General features: G+C 32.7%; 1 protein-coding gene across 4 annotated transcripts in view; it reads right to left on the bottom strand.

Moving 5' to 3' along the window:
- LOC105196117 overlaps window positions 1–25773 on the bottom strand; it is a 116380-nt gene that overhangs the window by 42359 nt on the left and 48248 nt on the right. For 2 of the 4 annotated variants that reach the window (XM_026131992.2, XM_026131991.2), the window contains exons 3-4: window positions 16991–17412; window positions 5210–5350 (exon numbers count right to left, since the gene is read on the bottom strand). In XM_026131992.2, coding sequence (XP_025987777.1) covers window positions 5210–5350; window positions 16991–17394 — 545 coding nt within the window. In that variant the 5' untranslated portion in view covers window positions 17395–17412. Of the gene's footprint in view, window positions 1–5209; window positions 5351–16990; window positions 17413–21688; window positions 22937–25773 lie in introns of those variants that run through there. The other 2 variants (XM_039458440.1, XM_026131993.2) reach the window with 2 other exon arrangements.

The raw sequence follows: 25773 nt of genomic DNA, 5'->3' as shown, positions 1-25773 counted from the left end.
CGGGACTGGACGATCGATCTCTCTATCTCTTTTTCTCTATCTCTTTCTTGTAGTCGACGCTCCTCCCGAGAAGGATCGACCTCGGCGTCGCCACAGGTAGCTCGACCGACGCACGACGCAAGACGCACGACGCGACTCCGTGCACGTCAAGAGAGGGCCACGGGCGTACTGAACACGTCTTGCCTGCCTGCCTGCCTGCCTGTCTCTCCGCTCCGCTCCGCTCCGCTCCGGCTCTCGCGCTCCTCTCGCTTATCCTGGCTCAATGATCGGCAGCAGGGAAAGAGGGAAGACCGGGGTGGGAGAGAAAAAGAGAGTGAGAGAGTACACAGACGCGCGTACACGCACGCCGGCGACGACGTGCGTGGACGTGCGTGGACGTGCGCTAAGGAGGCGACAGGGTGGGACGCGGACGGCAGGGGCAGGCAGGGGTCTTACCCCACGAGAGAAGTAGGAAGAAAAGGAAGCGCGGGCGGCGAACTGCCTCGCGGCACCGGATGTGTGCGTGCCACTAACACACGCCGAACATAGCGGTGCGGAACGCGCCACGCAGGCGCTTCTATTCCCTTCGTGACTGTTCGTGACTGCAGCCAGGGCACGTGAAACTCGGGTGGGTGCCGGCATCTACCGTCATGCCGACGAGATCCCTCCATTTGAATCGATCTTGCTTCCGCAGGTGTTTCACCCGGCGAAATACGCGAAATATACGTAATGTCTCGATCAATTTTCTGAAACCTAAAAGGTACTTTTTGATAGACGCAGAAACGTCTACTGTAGAAGGTGCGAAAGAAAAAACCAGAAAGAATCCATTTCGATTGACAATAAAGAAAAAAAAAAAGAAAAGAGGAAGATAAAAACGCTATGATCCAAGAGAAACATTATGCATTTAAAAAAAAAGGTCTTTTCTGATAATCTAACAAAAACAAAAATTATTTTTTCCTTTTTAATTAATACGATGGTTGCCACGATGGTGATGAGGAAATCTAACTTTTCAACGATGCCCTGATGGCAATAAGGTTATCACATTGTTGATGAGCAACTGATCATCTCATGCACAATATTTCTTCTGTCAGAGATTAAATACCATTAGTATTGGCGCTTAGCTTTTGATGGAGGGGATGGTTGCTCATCAACAGTACTATTAAAATAATTTTACAAAACAGTTAAATCAAGTGTTTGAAATGTCAAAACTTTTTGCAGCCTTGTTTATCATGTTTGAATCCTACATAATTGTTTTGATGGTCTAGTAAAATTATTTTTAAATCTGTTTTTAGCTAACTTTTTAGATATTTCAACAAAATCACCTATACACTCTCTAAAATTTTTGGAGTGAAATTTCATCTAAAAGAGTGGAATTTCACTCTAAAAGTGTGAAAATCCTGCCAGTCTTGATAGAGAGTGGCAGGATTTTCACACTTTTAGAGTGGGATTCCACTCCAAAGAATTTAGAGAGCAGCATAGAACATTATAACAATGTTGTGGCAACTTTGCAATGTTTTTGCAATGTTGCTTAAATATTATAATGTTGCAATATTACTGAAATGTTATTCCATGCTGTATGGACGTTCTTTCCATGTAGATATAACAATGTGAAGTAAAAAGCGTGTTCTCTCTCACTTTTCTTTTTAAATTCCAGCAGTGTGTCAAGCCTTCGTACGATCTTATAAATTATACAACGCCGTGAATTTTTGCGAGCACGCAGTGACGTCGGAATCGAAGAGCTTAATCTCCAAACTTGAATAACGCACATCAGCAAACAAACATCACGCGGGAGGACTAAGGGCCAAAGCACGTTCGTTGCATTATTCAGAGGCGAGATACTCACCGCGCTTGCTTCGTCGGTTTCGCCAACGGTTCTCTCGTACGTTTGAATATGAGAATCACGCGCGATTACAAAACCTTCGGCACACGTAACCGCGCGCGAATAAAGAATCGCGATGATCTCATCGGCACGTGAGTGAGTCCGCGAAAAAAAGTCAGCTACGTCGTTCTCTACGTCTATGACTCTCTAGGCACCTTGCACTCTTTTCGCACTCGCGATCGCGCGTTACCGTGAACGGGCACAATTGACAATAAATCGAGTTGCAGCTATGTATGTACATACTGTCCAACCGTCGCGCCGTCTCTCTTAATCATTTCGCAATCTTATCGCCACGTAATATTGACACGGACGTGATAACCGTCGAAGTCACGAAATGCATGAATTTCTTTACTGAACCTGATTATCAATGAACATTTTTTCATGATCGCGTGCACCAGCGAAATTAAAATGCTTTTAAGGACGTTTCCTTTTCACATAATATATTAATAATGTTATTTATGTTATTGATAAATTAATAATATATTAATATAATTAATATAATAATACAATTAATATTTTAAATGTCTAAGAAATATAGATGTATTATAATATACATAATGTTTAAAAATTTTTTATTCACTTTTATCTAAAAATCACTATGAAAAAAGTTATGATAACCAGCTCCGGTTTCTCTTAAAAGTATGTCGTTCAAATTGTTCATTTATTATAGGCATAGAAAATGGCTAAAAATTCCCGTGTTAAAAGATACAAATAAAAAGCCACGTGCTTCCCTCCATTTTTTTAAGCTGTTTAAACCTCCTTGAAATACACGTCTCTGATCTTCATTTCTTATATAATATCTTTGGAAAGAGAAAAAAAAAGACTTAAAAAAACGTTATTCTGTAAATCTTAAGACGTGTAATAAAATTGTGCAATTGTATAATTGTTACACGAAAAATTTGAGCATAAATCAATGGCTCTCTGTTTAAGAAAGAATACGGAAGACATCGCGGATTTCTCTGGAGTTTCTATCGATGCGCAAAAAAAAGCGCCTCGGCATAATGAAGTGGTCAAAGTTATTTTCGCGCATATATTATATGTACACAATACTATTACATTCCCGAGAAACTACGTGTCGCATCTTGAAAGTTACCTTCATAACTTCCGCCTACGCGTATCTCTCCTAATGGCCGGCTACTTATCGCGCGACACAATCGTTATCGCATTTGATCCGGTTAAATGATGGTGTTCGCGCGCGCCAGGAATATCTAATGGCATCTCCGTCGCTGTATGATCGGAAATGAGATGCTTGCGTGAAACGCAAGGTAAACACGACCGCAGAGAACGTTTGGAAGTTTTTACAAAAAATATAATTAAAAATAGTATAAATAAAAAAAATGGACACATAAATTTGAGCAAATTGAGCATGACAAAAATTAGATGATTCTATTATAATATAGATTGTTGAGAAATACGTATCGAGATTTAATTTGGGAATAGTCAGTTTTATATCCCAGCGAGAAAATAAAGCTGCATTTTAGTAGATTTTTTATTGCTCAAGAATTTATATCTAATATTTTTACAATTTTTTATTACTTTTTCTTTAGAAAATATTGCATCTGTAAATATGTATGATGAGAGAGAGAGAGAGAGAGAGATTTTCAATATTAATAAATTGTAGAACAATCAATAATTATTCATTCATAAGGTTTCTAATTGATACATTGTATAAATTTAGCTCCAGCCTTTCCAAATATTCTATATATTATAAAATATTATACTTAAATTTTTTTAAGGCTATATATAATAAATTTACGTTATTGCATGAAAAAATAAAAGCAAAATTTTTAAAAATTAAAGAGTAGAAAAGAACTGTTTAGAAACCATCCCCTTTTTAGCGTAAAAAGCGCTATAAGAAACATCCACTATTTGTTGAAAAACAAATAGTTGATTAAAATTTATTGTTTAGTGTAATTTGTACACTGAGGAAAAAAATTATTTTGGTGGCAACTATACAAACTATACAGTTTCATAAATAAAATTATGATATATAGTTAACTGAACTATATATAACTGAACTATATAGTTAACTGTAACTATGTTACAGTTGTAACAACTAAATTGATAGTTAAGAGAATTAATAAAAAATAGTTTTAATAACTATTATATATAGAAAGAACAACTATATTAACTTAGTTGCAATAACTATAACACAGTTCACTTAATTATATATTATAATTCAATTTATAAAACTTGTGTGGTTAATACCTTAGTTGCCAGTATAATTTTTTCTCTCAGTGTAATTAATAATAGCGCATGACTTTTAATTAGGATATAAAAGATTAGATAATCATAAGCGCAAAAAACTAATTATTCCTAGAATAAAGTGATTTCAAGAATTAAAGAGAAGGAGGGAATAAAATTACAACTTGTCTTTCATGCAGAAATTTTCGATTAAGCTGATCCATCGCCGAAACGCACATCTTGCGTCAGTCATGGCAGACCCTCGCTTCGGTATTCTGTTACATTTAACGACAAACATCTGTTCGTTGTGAGCATAGTCTGGAAGGAGGAGGGCGAGGGGAGAATTTATGCAACGATGGCGAGATTTTCCATCACGTTTTGATTTGACGGGCCGATTTGATACTTATAGACGATGCGTCGATTCCCGCGTGATCTGGCATTGCTCCTCGATGCATGTGCACGTGGAAACGGGCGTTATTTCGGTATCGGGTGCGTCAGTTGACGTCACGTTAACGCACACGCGTGGGTGGCTCTCGTGCTCGTGATTTATCCACGATAATCGCTTCCGCGATCGAAACTTTAGAGTGTTAATTTACGAGTTGTTGCCAAAGTCTGTTGGCGAAAAACAAACTGATGCGTGCGTCATATTCAATATATGTATCTGTAAGGTATGGCATTTCATCCTTCCGTCAATTAAATTATTACGATCTACATACCAAAAATTAAGCTTATTACACGGTTAAACTTGTATATGTAATGTGCAAACGGTGCTTCTTATACACAGAAAAATATCTGCAATTTTACTGCTAAAAAAGCGATTACTGATTACTAACTTACTTCTTTTCTTCTATAGTAAGTAATGGTTATCTTTAACAAAAAATATTTTCTTAATAATTGTCTTAAAATATATTCATTACAAAACTTATTATACCGTAATTAAAAAAAGAATTTAAAATTCAAGAGAAATCAAGTTAAATTATGGAACTTTCGATATTCGTGAAACTAAATACACTCGCTGTTAACTTTCCCGATTTATTAATTCGAATGACGTACCATTCAGAATAAGATAAAAAAAATACCTTTGATGTTAAAATAGTGGCAAGAGATTAAAAGCGATTTAGGACATAATTTCGATTATAACTTTTCTTTTGAGAGATTACGACTTACTCAGTATCAGGCACAGGTATCATAGGAAGAGGTAGGCGGCCGTTGTGGTCCAGAAAATGATTGATTTCAGGTTCCTCTTGCACTGGGGTCTCGTAAACGAGGGTCTCTACCATCGACCCTTTGCTCGAGCCGAAGGATACCCTAAACAATAATTATTACGTATACAATAACAATTAATTTGTAATTTATTAAATTATTTCAAAAACTGATTGTTTTAATAGTTTTCTTAAGTAAGCGAGTTCAAACAGACAAAATGGATAGGTCTGCTCATCAAGCGATTGGTTCTTACTTGTAGACTCAATCAATCATGTTCAATCACTCGGCGAGCAGGTCTAGCTGGCTGTTTTGCCAACTTGAACTTACCCATTTATAGCCGATTATTTTCTAATCTTATTTTCCATATTTTGAGTAGTTGTAGAACCAAAAATTTGTAGTTAAATGCTATTTTTACTCATTTTGAACATTTTAAATTGGCATGCGATTGAAACCGGTCAGATAATGTCTAGCAGTACATAAAAAAAAAAAAAAAAAAAAAAATACTTGTTGCAAACCTCAATTTTCCATTGCGCAACCGATAACCGCAAAGACGATATCAAAATCAAAATCTCGCGATTTCACCAAAGCGTAGAATTACAACCGCACGTGATCGAGATCGACGAGAATATAAATAAGTGTGCTGTACATATTTATTTATTACTCGCCCCCGAAGCGAATCGGAAGAAATTCTCGCGTATTTGCTCAGCATACACAACCATCATCCACGAGAATTACACATTTATTATATTTATATAAGAAAAAAATTTCAAGTAACTTTACGTAAATCAATTTATCAATAAATCAAGGTTACTTTTTGCTATAGAAATTATTGGAAACTCTTTAAAAAAAAGTGTTATGTTATTTGTAACAATTTTATGCTTATGTAAATTATATTTCATATATTGTATTTCATATATTGGATCACCGACTTGGAGTAAACCGGTTTTCGTGCCGCGTCGCCACATAAAAGTGAATTCGATATTCGAAGATCGAGTTAGCCAGGACAAAAGATCACGAACGAGCATTAAAGACGAGTAAAGCTGAGCATAACGAGCTCTCCTTCGATTTGTCGAAAAGAGCTAGATTTTATCGTATAGATGTACAGAAAAAAGGACATTATTTCGAGAAAATTTTTATTTTCAAAAAATATGTAATATAAATATTGAAACGAGATTATATAGCGTTCAAAAATGTAATTCTTGCTTAGGTGAAGAAATTTTATAGTTTAATAAAAAAATATATTTTCATTATTCAATAATAATTTTCATGAGTTAAAAGGAAAAAATATTGGAAAAAATAATTATATCCTCAAAGTATAGAATTAGAATGTCTTATTACCAAAACAATCATATTGTTTTTTTTATAATTGTTATAATATTGAAATAGAAATATAATATTTTGCTAATACGTACGGTTATTAAATTCTTTAAAGATTTTATATTGTTATATCTGAGACAATAGAATATATAAATTCAATAGAAAATTTATTCTAAAGAATATATTAGCTTTAACACAATTAAACAATCAAGAACAGCAGGATATTAACAATATCTTTTTTATTTTGAGAAAGTAGGATCTTATAAACACTTGTTAAAATTAGTATTATTAAAATAATTTCAATTTAGTACGGTAATATTATTATACTATGAGTCAATTGTACATAAACAACATTATTTAAACTACGTATTTTAAATTTAAAAAGAACGTTTATTTAATATTTATTATTTAAAATGATTTTTTATGGCCTATTTCTCATTTTTTATTTTAAATAGAAAAAAAAATTATTTAAATATAAATATGTACTTTAAATAAATTTTTTCTTCTGATTAATTTCAGATTTTCTAATTTTCTTCTGATTAAATTTAGTTTTCTTTATTAAAATCAAAAAATAAAAACCAGTGCTGCAAGGTGGCATTCCTCGGGATAACTTTGTATGAAAAAGTTTTTTTTTCCTTTGAAGCTGTAGAGTAAACGATAAAGGTTCTAACGAATTAAATATAAACGTGCAACTAGAATGTTTGCAATATGTTCAAGACGAAAATGTAACTGTGCAGTGTTTGGACCGCTATCCAATCGTAAGACGGATGTTTATTAAGTTTAACATGCCTTTATCGTCATCTGCACCCCGGTGGAAAGATTATTTTCCTCTACCATGAGATCAAACCGAAAGAGCATGAAGGATACCAATTTTAAGACGTTGGTTTTAATTAAAGTCAATGAAAGATTCTATTGAAAAACTTCACACATAAATAACATATAATACCGTTATAATAGAATATATAATACAGTATACAGTTATAGCTAAATACATGAAAACATTTAATTTACATTTAAATACACAAAATTATAAAAATCAATCAGGACCACCGAGAAGCTTCCAGCTAAACTGACTTTTCTAAAAAGTGAGCTTGCTTTTAAGCGGTTCTTCTCTCTTTTGTTTGGACAATTTGCGTGCATTTTCTCTTTCTTCTTTTCTTTACCATTTTTCAAAATCATAAAATCAATCTACAGCCATTGACAAAATTATTAGGCACCCTTGCTTTTTGATAACATTTATAAAAATAATGTTATTTATTTCTTTTTAATTGAAGAAATTGTAAAATAAATAGGGTGCCTAATAATTTTGTCAATGGCTGTATATCGCTAATGAGCAATCACTCTTCTCGCACTAATTGCAAGCGAAATAGGCACGCGGCGAAGAGGTTGCAAAATCGGGCGCGAGAACTCCTGGACATAGCGTATCGAGAATTTCTGTCCCTCGGACTCAAGCGTAGATTCGCATCGACAGAACCGGCCACACGTTCCTTCGCCATTTCATCAACAGGATGCTGTTCGAAATCGAACGCGTTCTGACACCGCGTTATGAACCTTCGCCAACCAGTCGATCGCGTTTCTTCATTTCTTGCTTCTTCTCCCTCGTCTCTTCACCTTCTCTTATCTTAGCTCCCTCGATATCGTCGTTGCTGACGCTACATGACTTCCCGATACATTTGCTTTTTCTTCCTCATCTCTCCCAAGTTCCTCATATTCGTCCATTTACTCCCTTGAGGAGGTCAAAGCTCTTTCGCCCACAAATTCCTCCTCAAGCGTGCAGTTTTTAAAGAAGATTCATATTTCTCCGCCTCACCCAAGTTTTTATTATATCAATTCCTCTATATAACGTCTTTGGAATCCTTAGTTACCCAATTTTTTGAAAAACCCGTTCCCTTGACTTCTTTGGATTTCACGGTTGAATCTAGCGGAATCGATCTTGATGTGCTCCGCTCGGTGAAAACCGCCCTCGACTTTTATAAAGAACTTCCCGTTTATCTTCCCGACTATCTTCTCCCATTCCTGGTTCCTATAAATTTCTTATTTTAATTTTTTCCCACTATCCACTGCAACTCTGAAGGAACTCGGTTAGGTGAATTCCTTGTCCGGACTCACATCCACACACATGTGTATGTTCATATCTACTCTCATATTGTATGTTCTGAAGGCGACTTAAATTATAATATTCATTATTTATTTATTTATTTATTATTTAATATTCATTATTTATTATATTTATAATCACTGTTCAAAATAAAATTTTAACGTTCCCTTTACTACGGTTTACTTTCTCATATGGCGAACGTTCACATCAGCAGCTGATTTAAGTTTGTATCTAAAAGAACTGAGACAAATTAAGAATTTTATTCAAATTCAAACTCCAAAGAATTAACAACATGGAGTAATCTAAAAATCTGTTTGAGTTACGAAACTTGAAAAAAAAAAGATCATTTATTAAATAAGAAATAAGGCAAGTCATTTTGCAGCATGACAGTACTCGGCCACAAAGTCACATGTCTTAAAAAAGATGAAGGACGTTAATTATTCATTGGAAGAGTTCTCCTTCATGCGGCTTATTCACCAAAGCCTCATCGAATTATCGTCTGTTTCGAGTAACACCATTTCATTGATGACATCAATATTTCAAAACATTTAGAAGAGATGCAAAAAAAGCATCGATGACTCATTGCATCAAAACCGTCTCCTTTTCTCAAGAGAAGATTTGTTAGTTGCTTGAAAAATAAAACAAAGTCATATGATTTTCTTATAAATAAACAGTAAATTTTATAAAAAAAAAAATAAATAAATAAATAAATAAAATCTAATTTTTAGACCTAATATACAATATATTACAAGATTAAATTTTCAATGCCAAAAAGCTTATGTTATGTTTCACTAGCGTCGTGAAATAGAGATCTACAAATTTTAATTTTCCTTGTAAATTTTATTCATGCGTTAACTAATTCGACGATGTAGCGCTTCATGCGTTCACTTTGGTAAATAAATTATTACGACAAATAGAATTATACTACAACATACGCATCTTTACTTTCCTCCTGCAAAAATTCAAAAGTGAAATCCAGTCTACGTAATGAACACATCAGAATACTGCTACAATCATTGTTGGTTTTCCCTTGATTTTATTTATGCACAAACATCACGGTCTTATTTCAATTATTGTACAATAGTTTTAATGTGATACTAATTATTAATTGTAACAGCAATTTTTTTCTATATGTACATTTGGATTTGCACTTCCAATACTATTCGTAATCGCCGAAGCAAGTTTGTTCGTTCGTACTCATTCGCGCTCTTCGCTTCGATCTCGATCCGGTTTTAACGCGCTCGTGCGCGCGGTTTATTATTCATTCCTGCAACAGAGTTAATCTCGCAGACGGATAAATCTTCGGACGCGGTTGGCCGCGCACGGCGAGGAATCAATTAAGTCACTACGTCGCGGGGGATCGATAAGTCATGCCAGCCGATTTATACGGGAGATTGCTTTCTTTCTCTACGTGATATCGCGACAGCATTAAGCTCTTTTCGATTACGTTCTCTAAACGTGTATTCTTTCTCTCTCTTTCCTCTTTTTCTTTCGTAATTATGGATCGTTTTATACGGTAATTTTATGCGGAGAATACGAATACAACCGATTAGAACTTGATGAACTGTTACGACATACTAAAAGCTGTGACATGGGATGCTGGTTCTAGTCTGCGCTAAACTGGATTGTAATAAGGTGCTGCCGCGCGCGGTCGTGTTCCTTAACCAGAATATATTCGAGTCATGTGGGTGTTGAGACGACAGAGCCTACAGTAGGTCTGTGTTATTATCAACACTTAATCGATATATGCACAATAAATAAATAAATCATAAACGTAATGTTAAATCGTTTAAATCATAAAATAGACAATAAGAGATAAAATTTTATTTTAATTTAGAGATGCAAATTAGAATTTTTTTTATGCCGAATCAAATCGAATTGAATTAATCGAATCGAATAATTAATATAAAACTTTTAATTAACGACATAATTATTATAAATTGGATATATAAAAAATAACAAAAGATATGTATTGTAGATAGAAAATAATATTTATCATATAGAGTCATTTCAAAAATATAATAAAATTATTTTATAAAATTATAAATATATGTATATACATATAATTCATATTTGAATCTTATGTATTTGAAAATTTTGAACAATTTGGATTCGAAAATTGTAAAGATTCAAATTCTTATGAAATCTAATCTTACTTGGTTCGATTCGTATTCAAATAGTTCGCATATCTTTAATTCGTAAGTTTTTAACTCTAAGGTTTTTCATTATCCGATTAACTTATGGTTAAACTTAGCCTGATGTTTTATCCAATGAGCTTCACCCATGATGATGCCATAGGCGAAGCTCATTGGTTAAAACATAAGATTAAGTCTAACTACAAGTTAACCAGATAATGAAAAACCAGACCTAAGTATTTCATTTCAAATTGAAAACATCCACATATGTATAATTGAATCGGTCATTTAAAAAGCAGCATAACAAGTCAATTTTTGTCGAATTTCGGACATTTGAAGAAAATTGTACATTTACTTCCTCACAATATCTGAATTTCGAAAAAAAACTGACTTGTTTATATTGTTTCAAATGACTGATTCAAATGTTTTAAAAATTTGGATTTAACGTCCAAAAAAATATTACATGCGTAAATATACAGCTTTCGTGATTAACATTATTTTCTTAGTGGATAACACATTATTTTCCAAAATTGGCGTCCTCTCTCTTCGTGCTTTTGTTTCATTTTATTTTAGTTCACAATCTTTTTGTGTTCTAGTAATAATATTAAATTACTGAACCAAGAAGAACAATGATAGCGAGAACAATTATCAAATTGCACATAAATTTCAATCGTGATTGAAACTGAAAATCACTTGAATGAATATACGTGGAATTAGATGTCATTACAAGTGTGATATTGCAATCTACGTGAGATTGTAAAAGAGAAGATCCGGCACGACACCTGGTCTAGATTGAAAGTTGGGGTGGGTCGGGGTCGAGGTTGCCCGGTTGGCAGCCTCCCATCGGTCTGGTTTCGATTTGCATTCCGAATTCGGTCTGATCCAAGCCGTAAGTACCGTCCCTTTCTTCCGTAAAGAGGACATCTCTCACCGTTTTATTTTCTCAAGCACGTAGCATCGATCGATTTCTAGCGTCTAAGACAACATCTCTCATCCTTTGTTCCGCATCACCTTTCTATAACTGTCTAATCGCAAATTTAACGTCAGCTTAAACGTCTTGACACATTTTAAATTAATTGAGGATTACAAGTTTTGACAAGAAACTTCCACACAGAAACATACATTTTAAATTGATCGTGTTTTCGAGAAATCCGATGAATTAAATTCAGAATTTCATAAACGAACGGAGCCGTAAAGATACCCGTAAGACAACACATCTTGTGTATCGAAAGAAAAATTTTTTTTAGAACGTTTATTTTTTACTCGATCGCAGAAGAATTGCTGCATCGGACTGTGATAATTTTACTCTCACGGCTTGTGAAGCTAGTATCGAACGCAGCGAGCCGCAGCGGCAGTCGATTAGCGAGGGGTTATAGTCTGGGCTCGGTTGGAATCGATTATGGAATCCCACGGTTCTTGTTTGTAATAAAAAAACACTTTTATTTCAATCTCGACATGTTTTGACACGAGTGCGGATTATTTAACCTTTCCACAGATTCCAAGTAGAGATTCTAATATTAATTATAAGATGACCTCTACGATAAGAAAGAATATTGTTAACTTAATTAAATTTCTTCAATTTATATATTTAAATTAAATATATGTATAAATGTTTAAAGTAAAATTTAAATATTTTATGCATTTAGGTTAAACGCATAAATACATAAACTGAAGAAATTTTATCAAGTTGAAAAATTTAGCCATATTAACAATCTTTCTCTTATTGTTAGTAACAAATAAAAAATACAGCATGCTCATTGAAATGATAAAGAATTGATTAAGTTTTTTTACAAGAGACGATCCAATTACGTATATCTCACAAATTTTGGAAAGTTCGATATTAAGATATAGAAATTTGATGTCGTAAACGTAATATGTAATATGTGCCAATGGATCAAAAGGTTGAAGTTACAAGATTTTTAAGTTTGAAATGACTGTACGCGTAACAAATATCACAGCGAAACTTTATACATATAATCAATCTAGCCTAAGTGCCGTAGTGCCTAAGTGTTAACTCTCTCGAACTCGCAGTATTTATTAACTTCCTGACAGCCGACAAATTTTTCGACGACATTTACAGTTTTAAACTTAAAACTTTGTCACTGCATCGATCTACAAAAAAGATGGCGCCACTCCAGAATATATTGATATATCGGTTTCCGGTCCGGAAGAGTATAAATATCTTTTTTGTATTTGAGATTTATATTATTAGGTATATATTTTTAGAATAACCATTTAACAATATTTGCAGTAACAAATTTTATAAAAACATTAAACTGGAATACTGGAATGTAGTAAAGTAATAAAAAAACGTTATATAAAGTTACAGCAATTTACTTTGTAATAAATGTATAATGTACATAAATAAATGGGCAATAAAGTTCACTTAAAACGTCAAAAATCGATATAGGCTTCCAATCTTTTAGAGGTTAAATAATAATTATTTAAGAAATAATTTAATGTATATGTTTTGATCTTTTCATAATTTATTTCATTTTTTAAATAAATTTCAATTAAATAATTTTTTAAATATTTATCTTGTAAAATCATAAAGTAAATTAAGAATATAACAAAAAATAAATATATAAATAAATTTTTCAAAATCTCTTGTCAGCAAATTTTCACTTTTATTAATAAAATAACGTTTTTATTTCTAATAAATAATTACAAAAGTTTGATATAACAACGATACTTTGTTATTCAAAAATCTATTCTTAGATTCAAAAATCTATTACTATTGAAAATATTGATATAAAAAAAATAAAAAATAATTGTTTATAATAATGCTTTAAATGCAATAACAAACAAAATTGTCATATTTTTAATATGACGTCATATTAGAGTTGTACAATTTATAAACATTTCATAATTTTATATGAAAATGATTTGGGACAATTTTTTTTTAATTTCAAAATGTTCTTTAAAATCTATTTCATTAATTCCTGTAAATAAATTTTTACATTTTGCTACTAAATCATTTAAAACTCTGCTTTCTATAAGATCCAATGTTATTTTAGAAATTCTACTTCATTTACAAAAAACTACGGTTAAAAAATTTCAAATATTCAAGAATGCGTGTATGTTAATCATAAAATTATTTTCAAAATTCAAGTTCTTATATTACACGAAAAAAATAGAAAACTTTTTTAAAAAATCATAAAATAATTAGAAATCAGTATTATAAAATTCACAAGAAATAAATATATTACGAATATCACCTAAGAAATATAAAAATGCAGTCTTTGAAAAAATTAAGCAAAAAGAATCTAGATGCACGTGCAAACGTATTTATCTGCTATACACATTTGCAAAAATAGACACTAAATACGCAACAGTATTTTCTAGGTACGCAACAGCATTTTGGCAACGGATCAGGTCATACAGTTCCTATCTAGAGTGATTCAAGCCACGCGCTGCCAGCATTATTGCGAAGTCAACCTAAATAAACGCTCTTCCTCGAAAACGCATTAACCGTCGATGGTATTATAATCTGCTTGTTAATATATCCCTTATCGCCCAATTTATCGTCAAGAAATGCTGAAAAGCATTGAACAGAACCGACCTCATTGTTATAAAATAGAACACAATTTCCTAATTTTCTCACATATCCATACGCGAAGATAATTAACCCCCCGTATTCAATTTATTTATTCTATATAAACTATATTCAATTTATGTATACATTGATCAGGATCAAAGTATACTCAATATTTAAAAAATTTATAAATATTTATAAATGTATAACAAAATTTAAAATGCATGTTTTTTCGTATTCTTTATGTTATTAAAAGATAGCATAAAAGAACAAACAAAACAATATAAAGTTTTTAAATACAATAATATAAATATATAGTATGTCTATGTAAATTATATTGATTATATTCTAATATTACAGTACTTTTAAAATACTCTTCTGTTCTGTTCAAATCCATCTGATTCAAATCTAAAAGTATTTTATATTTTTATTAATGTTTTATTAAAAAATTTTTTTTCTGTCATTTGAACATGTTTTGTTAATGTGAGATTTTTTCTAGGAAAAATTGTTTATCGAAAGCTTTTTGACTATACTGACCCAGAAACAATATAATAGTAAACTCAAACAGAATTAAAAAACGTTGAGTCGAAAAAGATCCAAACAAAATTAGAAAATTAAAACAGTAACGCCACGAAATTCTTAGCCACACAGTAGTCATAACTGTGACCATGAAAGTATTAAATCCGCGATATTTTTAAATACGCTAAAAGGACTCGCACAGTAGAATCGAGTAATTAACACCGTGACGACAAAACTGCGTCTTGGAATCTTATCGGCATAGCGAGAAACTGTAAGAACTGCGCTTTTGTGCACAACTACTTGGCAAGTTACTTGGTTGGAACCCGTTTAGCTTTCCTAAATCAACTCCGAATATTATTTCAGTCATGTAGTTTAGATAATGTCATGTGTTTAGATAACGTTTGTGGAATGTTAAAAGGAATCAAACACGCACGCTCGACAGGATCGAGTCTCTCTTCCTACTTCGCATTATTTCACGTCGGTTTCACACCAAGTCACCTCTCGCGCTGTCTCGGTTGTCTCTTGTCAGGATTATTAAGTGCACTTCAGAAGACGGTCCGTCTCGTTCGAGCGAAACTCCGCTCGATGCATTACGCTCCGTCGAAGCCTCGGCGAGGCTGACCCTGACCTATCCCACGTGCGAGTGCCGTAAAAGTCTCGTGCGGGCTGCGAAAGCCTGCCTATAGACCCGAGATACATAGTGACGTTTTCCCTCCTTCCTATCGCGAAAGAGAGACGTTTTATCATGTAAAACACCGATAAACTCGCGCGCACGCGCTTGTACTCGCGAGACGGGCAATCACGAGTTTTCGACAAGCTGCGTTCATCGAGAATCTGCTTCGAGAAAGAGACGAACAGATAAACAAACAGAGAAGGAGAGAGAGACAGAAAATGCAGCTTAATCTCAACATTTTCTCCAAAACGTTGGAGGAAACAATAATAACGTTTTAATTTCTCGTGATTTTATCTCACGATAGATGACAAATATGACATTTCTAAATCAGAGATAATTTTCTCTTAAAATTTCCCATAAAATTATTATAGTCAACAACGTGGAACAACATAGACTTCGAAAAATTTTATTATAATTTTAATAAAATCTAAACAAACTATTTTAAAATATAATCAAATAGAGAAATAGCGAATAAAGCATTAGTAAGGTTGAATCAAATTGAAATTTTGATAACACGTTCGAAATGGAATCAAATCAAATTTGAAATTTTCATGTCGAATCGGAATCAAATCAAATTTTTTCGGATTTATGTTACATGCTAATTTAAACTTAAGAAAGTACTTTTAATCACGTTGCAGAAGTTCTTTTTTAATAGACGAGAAAATTATAAAACAATTACAAAAAACGGTGTGCTAAGTAAAAATTTATAATAGATACTAAGTATGTTAGTGCATTACATATTGATAAATGAGCACTGAATTTATATCATACTAATTCGAATATTATCCAAGTGATAGTATTTTAGTGCACTCTATTAGGAAAATGTAACAAAACAATTTTTTTTCAAATTTTGTTCTAAATTCTATAAAATCATGATACAAATTTATGAAATGTATAAAAATGATTATATATCGCGTGCAGAAATTGATGAAATAGAAATCAAAATTAATATGCTCAGATTAATCGAGTAGGTGATATAAATAAAATAAAATAGGAGATTAAATTCCAAACTAATTAAATCAAATTTACTATAAATCAATTCAAATTTGAATTATTCGTAGTAACCTCTAATAATTAATATAAATATAATATAATACATAAAAAAATGTTTGGTTAAATTTTCTTAACATTTTACTTATTAAACTTGTAATTATAATTTCACTTTTAATTTTAATTATACTATACTTTTACTAGAGTTTATAAAAATTTTATGAAAACTTTTTGAAATCTATGTTGTTATAATATGTGACTACACAATTACGAGGGTAAACTCGAAGAGAAAATTCTTTTCATGCACCATCTTGGATACAACAAACATGAGTCGAATTACCTTCGACAAAAGAACTTTTTAGAATGATTAAAATAATTTAACATTATTTCGTAAAGCTCGTAAAGCGAAATCTAGAAGTATATAGGAACCTCTCGCTTACGATGTCCTGATAAATCGCTTGAGAAAATCTCCACCTACCTCTTCAGGCTGGCGTGCTTCGCGCCGTTGAGAATCTTGTTCCTGCGCTCGCTGCCGGCGGTACTGGCTACGCTGTCGATGCTGTAAAGGCTGTCGTCCTTAGTGACCCTATTGGCGTTGTGTAGGGTCGATTTCCGCGCGGTAGTCGTCCCGTTGTGCTTCGGGCTCTCGGCCGGTCGTGGTGAACCGTGCCTGGCAACAGGATCGCCGCCGACCACCGCCGGGTCCTCGATCCTGGTGGAGACGATCATCGCTCTACTCGCGTCCGCACACTTTCTGGGCGACGTGCTCACCACAGCGGTACTCTTCTGCAGCTTGCCGGCCATACGATAATTGTTCTGTTGCTGACTGCTGGGTTCGCCGGGCGGTGGCTTGTCCTCCGTCGGCAGCATGTACGACAACATCGTCCCTTTTTCCTTCACCTGGGCACACAGGAGACAAACACGTAGGCGGAAATTCAGTAGATACGATCGTCGTGGAGGATCGCCGGAAGAGTCATTAACCGGGGTAGGCGCGACGGTGAGAAAAATACGGAGCGACACAAAAGAGATCAATCAAGGGTCGTCGGAAGCGTATAGAAAAAGTATACCGTTCACGGTAATAAGAGCATGACGGTAGGCCGCTTGATTAATGCTCCGAGAAACGTTAGTTGGAACTTAACAACGTACCGCTCGAAACAATTAGGAAGGATTCGGATGATTCCGTACATTGAATCAAATATCAGTGATCGAAAGCAGTCAAAGTAGAACGTGTTCAGACAAACGTATTCGTTCGAGATCAATTGGATGCACACGGGCAAATTAAGAAATTAAGAGAATAGTCAAGAGAAGCAATTACTCAATTCATTCTTTTTCTTCTAACAAGTAAGTTATCTTCACTAAGAATATTTTCGTAACAATTATCTTATAAAATATATTTGTAAATTCAAAGACACTCGTACTGAAAAAAAAAAAGAATTTATACTCTTTCAGAGGATATTGTGAAATTGTATCAAAGAAAAGTCAAAAGAATGAGTAAATCGAAATTTAATATAATTCAATTTGAAGCTAATTTTTTCTCTGTGTATTTCGCGAAATAATCCTTTTTAAAAGGATATGAACATTATAGGAAAAGCTGCAATCGAGAACTTCCAACCATCGACAAAAATAAAAGATTTTCAAATCTGCAGTTTTAAATACATATTAATTTTCACACCTTGATAAACTGACAATCTATAAAAATTCCACAAAAAAGATTTAATGAAATATCACCAGTGGAGAACTATCGGGGGACAGTTGGCTCCGTTGAGACGAGAGAACACGGAACAATAGCAAGCATTGTTCCGCGAGTATTAAAAAGATTAAGCCGAGCAAGCGGTTCGATATATCTCGTGACGCTCGAGCGATTATACGAAATCACGCGTGTCGCGACGCCTATAGCCCGCGTGTACAGCGGACAGCGTTATTATTAGCGCGATAAGTCAACCGTCTCCTGTCAAACCGGTGTGTCTACGTCGCGGCGCGGGAATCTTTCCTGGATGAGAGCGTCATCGTCATCATCATCATCATTACCGAATAACTGTATCAGATCCGTCCGCCACGATGCGTTACGCAAACACCCGCGATCAATCGAAACGAGAGAGAGAGAGAGAGAGAGAGAGAGAGAGAGAGAGAGAGAAAGAGAGCGCGAGTGTGAAAGAAACGATCCGCTTTAAATGCATTTACATAGTCACTGACTGACATAGACCCAACGTGGCGCTTCCTATCTTTAGGCGTCGCCGTGTCTTCGATAATGAAGCCCGCATACGGTATCGGATATGCAAAAAAAACCGGAGGAAAGCACTTAATTCGGCTGGATCTGAATGTTTAACGGCATCGCCGGTAAATGGAAACTCTGACGTGTAAAAAGATTGTAAACGAGAAAGGTATGTCATTGTAGTTATGATGTCAATTAAATTAGAGGAAACTGCGAATCTTCACGAACAAAGTGTTTAATATGATTATGAGAGAATAATATTCGTCTGAAGATTCTTAAGACAAATACAATAAACAATGTGAAGAAAATGTTTTTCTTCAACATAAAACAATTAGAGAAATGCAGAACTGCTTTACATTAAAAGAAAGGTGTTTGGATTATTATTGCACAGTAAAATAATTATGGTTAAAATCTCCATTTTTATAGTCATTACTGTTATAATATTAGTAATAATAATCTTGTGTTTATAATTTTTTAATTATAAAAATATTTTAATATAAAGTAAGATAATTTTTATTATTAACATAAAAAAATTAATATTAATTTAATATTAATATATTATAAAATATCAAAATGTGGGGATGGTAAAAATAAGATGAGCATTTATATATTATAGTAAACGTAGTCATAATTATAATAAATACAATTATTTTTTAAACCTTCGTTTATTATTTTATCTATTACGTAATAATAACTAATAATTATAATTTGTATAATTAACACAGCTATATATTGGTGCCAAAAATAAATCGTTAAATTGGCAATTGCAATCACTTTTTTTCTCAGTGTTCAAGTAAACGGGTGTTCGTAAACGAGATAAAATGTAAAACATGGAAATCTAAAACAGCGTCGTCTAAAATATTTTTGACGGAAGTAATAATAAAAAAAACGTCATCATACATTGAGAGAAAATTATTTGCGATTTGTAATTATATTATAATTAAATATTAAAATATTTAAGATTAGAAGCTCCATTTTTTAATAATTATTACTGCTGTAATACTAGTAATAATAATTAAACATTTATAATTCTTTATTATAAAAAGGATTAAAAAATTTTAGAAATTATAATAACTTAAATATTAATACACAACAAAATATCAAGATATGGCTAATAAAGATAAAATAAACATTTTCACGTAATAAATGCAATCACAATTACAGTAAACAAAAATATCTTTTTAATATTCTCGCTCACTGTTTATATAGTAATAGTAATTAATAGCTATAAATTTTCATAATTAAATCAACTGTAATTAAAACCATTTTTTTCTCTCGGTGCACAAATAAATGGATAAATAAGATAAGGCCGTGGAAATCTAAAATATTATTATCTAAGACATCTTTGACAAAAGAAAAAGAAAAAAGAGATCCGCTCGACTGATTTCCGCGTCTCATCCAGGTATTGGGATCGATTCACCGGCATGTAAACTCACGCGACGTTTATCGTTCACTCACGAAAGCTTCGCGTCTATCGGCGATCGCGTCTCTCCCTCGACTCGAGTCTCAGTTTACGCTGAGACGCACCCACCGCTGTTCGTTTCTCACGCGCGCGATTTTGCATGTCGGCTCGTTAACTCGTGTACCTATGCGCATTGCCGCCAACTCATGTCTCGCGACTGTTCGCTTGCGTGGGTGCCTGTGAATAATCACACACATGTCGTGCAATTCTGTTTAATTGTCATTTCAATCAAGCATTGATGGATAATCGAAACTTTGGAAATTATTGCAGCGCGTCAATCCCGACCGAAAAAGCAAACGTTATCTCTATTGTTACGTTTGTGTCTCGAGAATTACGTGCATCGAGAAAAAATATTTAATATTTGTGGCTATAATTGCATGGAAAAATAATTATTGTTAGGAGCTCCATTTCGATCATTATTATCGTTATAATAATAATAATAATAATTTTATATTTATAGTTTCAAACTAACTACTTTTATATTTATAGTTCTTCTATAGTTCTACTATGAAAAACTATAAATTGATCATTTGAAATATTAATGTAATACCAATATCAAGATACTATAGATGATAAAAATAAAATAAATATTTCTGTGTAGAAATGCAATCACAGTTATAGTGAATACAACTATTTTTTCAACATTCGCCTACTGGTTGTACAGTAATACAATAATAACTGAAAACTATAATTTGCATGGTTAAAATAATTATAAATGTATAAAACATTAATACAATAAAAGGTTAAAAATATTAAAGTAAATCAAACAAATAAAATTATGAAAGAAAAAGATTTGCCATACTAGCCAACACTAGACTATTTTTTTGGCTTTTTTTTACTTTATTGAATTACCAATAGTAAAGAGCGTTTATTTCAAACGCTAGAACGTATGATACAAAGTATAGCGCAAACGTTTCGACAAACAGCTCGAGTTCTCTTCAGAGTAGCAACTCGCAAAAATCATTGGCGTGTAAAGAAACTTTTTTGCATCATTAATAATGTCTCGATTTTTCGTATAACGGAGAACTATCGTATAACGTCGTCCTAGATATATCGTAAAGATTGCCTTGGTCAATTACGCAGCAAGTTTTCATAGTCAATAACAAAGTCGATTACGTCAACATTATTCAACAAAGCAGATCTGTAACTGGGACCAGAATTTAATGGCAATTCGGGATCCGGAAATAACTGTCGAATGCAGTTGTTACTTTAAGTGACACCATGTTGTTGCACTGAAGAGAATTCGAATTGTGAGTCGAAACATTTGCGCTTTTACGTTGTGTCACGCGTTTGAAATAAACGCTCTTTACTGTCGGTTAATTCAATAAAGTTAAAATTAATACAAAAGACCTAATGCCGGCTGGTATGGGGCTAATCTTTTCTTCTTAAGAAATTATTCGTTTGATTTAGAAATATATAGTTGACACTGAAAATGACTGTGGACAATAAAATTATTGCAATCATTTTTTTTTCTCTCAGTATGGGAACCGCACTCAACATACATTCCGAACTCTTTGGACAGTTTTTAGATACCGCGATTCGAAAAAATGTCACTGGTGCGATCACGAATACAGTTAGTTTCGATGCAGCAACGAGTGTACCTTCCGTTACGCGGTGGATAGCGAGGAGAGGAAAGGAACGTTCGCTAGCGGAATGCCAAACCGCGACTGAGAGCGCGACGCAAAAGCGAGGCAAAGGTTACAAGACGGACCGGCCGACTATAGCTATACCTACTCTACTCCGCTCTAGTCGCCCGCTCCGCTCCACCGTTCTGCCTCCGTCCCGCCGTTTCTAGACACCGCTCTATGCCGCCGCAGCAGCTCTTACATCAATTCGGAGCTCGTACCGTTCGGCGTCCTCTCGAGGCGCATGCATCTTGCACCGTGCACCGGCCTACCTGCCGTTTTTCCCTAACCCGGCGTGAATTCGGATTCCAGACCCGCTTAAAATAGTGCCTTTCCCACGTACGACTCGCGATCGTTAATGTTGCAACGAAAGCAGGAGATCGTTAAGATTGCAAGTTTTTGTAACTATGCGCGAAAGTGGATCAATTTTTTTTTGTAAAAAGCGGTAAATTGGAAATCGCTATGGTCACCGGGTACAATCGTACAATCGCGTGAAACTGGTGGTCGCCTGAAACATTTTTGTACGCTTCTAATAGTTATTGTTTTCTCTACATTGTTAAAAATCTCATGAAATTTAATATAATTTTAAGTTACACAAGTACATCAAATTTAGTTACTTGTGTAACTACAAGTGACAAGTATATCCGTGATATTTAATGCATTTTTGACAACATTAAATGTTTTCAATGTACCTGTTTAAAATTTGCTTTTGTTACATCAGATTTTTTTGCTGCTTATTTTTAACAGTAAGTATTCTCTGCATACGCATTTAGCGTCAACATTTTTTGTCACGTAATTTCTTTCCAATAAAAATATCTGAATTATGTACTGATTGTATTGATAAATTATATATTGATTAATTAGTTAATTCATTTTCATTACATTATCTATAAAGGAGAAATACAAGATAATATTTATCTGACGGCTTCTTCGTATCTCTATCCGTATCTCGTTAACTATTGAAGAAGAGTACTTATATTGCAGAGAGAAGAAAATGTTTCACAGAATCGATAAGACTGCAGCTTACAAGTTATGATTCACGATTAGTTCGTCGAGATGTATCAAATGGACCTGTAAACTTCGCGCATTATTTTACCTTTAATCAATAAAGTTCGTAATCACATTTTTTCTTAATTTATTACTAAAATTGAATTTCGATATTAAAAATTAATTTGTTTCGACAAATAAATTAGATAAATAATTTTGTATATGTGCATAATTAATCTTTTTTTTTATTTATGACTCCCCAATGATGTAGAAGACGCGCGCTTATTCTATTATAGTGTTCTTGTACGCGGAAGAGAATGTATTTTAAGATACAAACTCCATACACAATCTCTGGTGTCTCACTGATTCATAATATTACTTAAATAACTATCTACTTATATACTTAATAATTGTATACTTAAATAACTATTTTTTATCATTCTGATTACACAATAATTATTTATTATATAAATAAAAGATATTTGTTTATTATGATAAATAAATTTAATAAATAATTGTGTGTGTGTATGTGTGTATTTATCATACACACAGAAAAAAAACAATCTTGTTTCAAAAATATCTTTATTTTTGAAATATGTAAACCTTGAAATAATTGTTTAGCAATAAATAAATATGATTTGTTTATATAAAAAAATTTAATTTAGTTTACATAAAAAAATATATTCTTGTTATTCTATAACAATTTTTATAAAAAAAAATAGAAAAAAAATATTGACCCAAAAATAACAATATCTTCAAATCAAGTATTAGAAATTTTTAATACTATTCCCCAATCATCAGTTTTCCTCAAATTTCTTTTAATCCTTAGTGCTCACACTGGGTCAGAGTGATTTGAGCCGATTTTCAAAGTTTGTTTATTGCAAAATATCTCTTGTTCTACGACTTTTTCGACTTTTGCACCAAAAAATTCTTTTCTTCAGTCTCTAAACAATCAATTAAAAAAAAAATTAACATCGATGCATTACATATTATCGAGATATAAACAATGGAAAACCGAATCAGAAATACCCGAGTGTGAGCAGATAGACTTTTTTGAAGTGTGTAGGCACTGAGAGTTAATATTTATTTTTTATTAATCATATTATTGTAAATTTATTTGAAAAAATAATATTTATTAATATTTATTTTATATTAATTATTCATTCAAAGTAATGTTTTAGAAAAAATATAATTTATTTCTAATTATTTAAAAAAAATATTTATTCACATTAATTTTATATTTATTTTATATTAAATTCGTAGTAAATTCTGGCGCAAGGACTCGTGGAAAAGTCATGAATTTTTTGATGCAAATGAGTAAGGAAATTTGAACAAGACAACAGCATTTGCACATAACACAGATTAATGTATTCTATAAGAATGTTCAGAAACACCTCCCCCCCCCTATTTTTTCTTGGTCAATAATAAATAGAAAAATAAAATTTTACATGCTGCAAATTTGAAATCACTCTCATTTATGTGCAAAATTACACGGCATTTCGATAGATGGCACAACTGTATCAATCTGTCTAAATGGAGAAACTAAAATTTTAGAATTAGTTATCTTAATGAATATTAAACGTTACGCATAAAGAATGGATACAACTAAGACGTAAGACATAAATGTGTCGTACAAGATACAAAATAACTTATTTATAGTGTTCCTTGAGCAAACTGATTGTGAAAATTTAATTTCTATTTCCAATATCTAATATTCCTCTATTGCGCGCAGGGCCTTATAAACAACGAGCTATAATTGAATTCTTTGTTGCAAAGAAAACTATAGTGAACATTAACAAATGTGTGCTGTGGAAGTTGTGCAATCGATTTATGCAACCGTGATTCATACGGTGAGGATGTGAACAGGAAAAGAGTTAGTATACAGGCAAGGCATGCATGCACTTGTTTCACGCTGGCGTAAGGCCATTCAAATGGGTTATGTGAAAAAATAGTATGTGGGAAGGAAACATTTATTTACATTATGAGTAAAATTAATACATTTTGAATAAAGTTTCCGAGAAAAAGGTAAAGCATTACTTTCTAAACATTCCTCGTGTAATAAATGTTTAATTATTAATATTTTTCTGATTGTTATTTTGTATTATCTTATATTGTACCACGATGATATCCTATCCGATACTAAAAAGAATTTTAACAATTATTGTTTTCAAATCTTGCATAAACGCTGATTTATAATGTACTCTTTGATCTCTATAATATTTCTTACCTTTCGTCTATTATCTATTTGTCGATTTGTGCACTATTTTATCAACAATCATATTTCTCATCACGTATTTTTTGTTTCTTTTAGACTTCGTTAACTTTTATCTTATCAATTTTGATAAAACAGTGCGCAAAGAGGCAAAAAGTAAAAAAAAAAACCAGAAAGCAAAGATCCTATTGTAGCGTAACTTTCAATATTTTTCAAATATCATTTATCAAATATGAAATATCAGAGAAAAACATTTCTTCAAATGTTTAAATTAAACATTTTCTTAATGAAGTAAAAAAATTTAACTCTCCGCGATCTAACCAGGGATTTAAAAATTCAGACAATTTTTTAATTTTGAATTATTCGGCAGATAATAAATAGAAAAGATCAACATCTCTTCTCAAGAAAAGTTATTGAAAATGAGGAATTGTTGGCCAAGTGATGCCAAGTGATATTTTGTTAGTCGTGTTTTATAATGGACAGATAAAATTCGAACATATCGATGACCCAATTTTATGGATAGTTATTTCTTGTCAAATTAAGTGTATTATGTTTCTTGCTATTTTTAGCTTTTATTTCGACAGTTAATGTGAGTAAAAAATTCTTTTTATCATAATAAAAATTTAGAACAAACCATATTCAAAATAAAAGAGCGCTCTGCAAAAGAAATTCTTTTTTACGTGAGCGATCGTAAAATTTACTTTACGTATATCCAGTTTTCTGATAACAAAACTGACAAGGAGAGTGAAGATAAAAGAAATGA

The sequence above is a fragment of the Solenopsis invicta genome, chromosome 16 (genome assembly GCF_016802725.1).
Source record: "Solenopsis invicta isolate M01_SB chromosome 16, UNIL_Sinv_3.0, whole genome shotgun sequence".
Lineage (NCBI taxonomy): Eukaryota > Metazoa > Arthropoda > Insecta > Hymenoptera > Formicidae > Solenopsis > Solenopsis invicta.
Note: the sequence above shows the minus strand (reverse complement) of the source record. Positions and strands in the feature narration are given on the sequence as shown.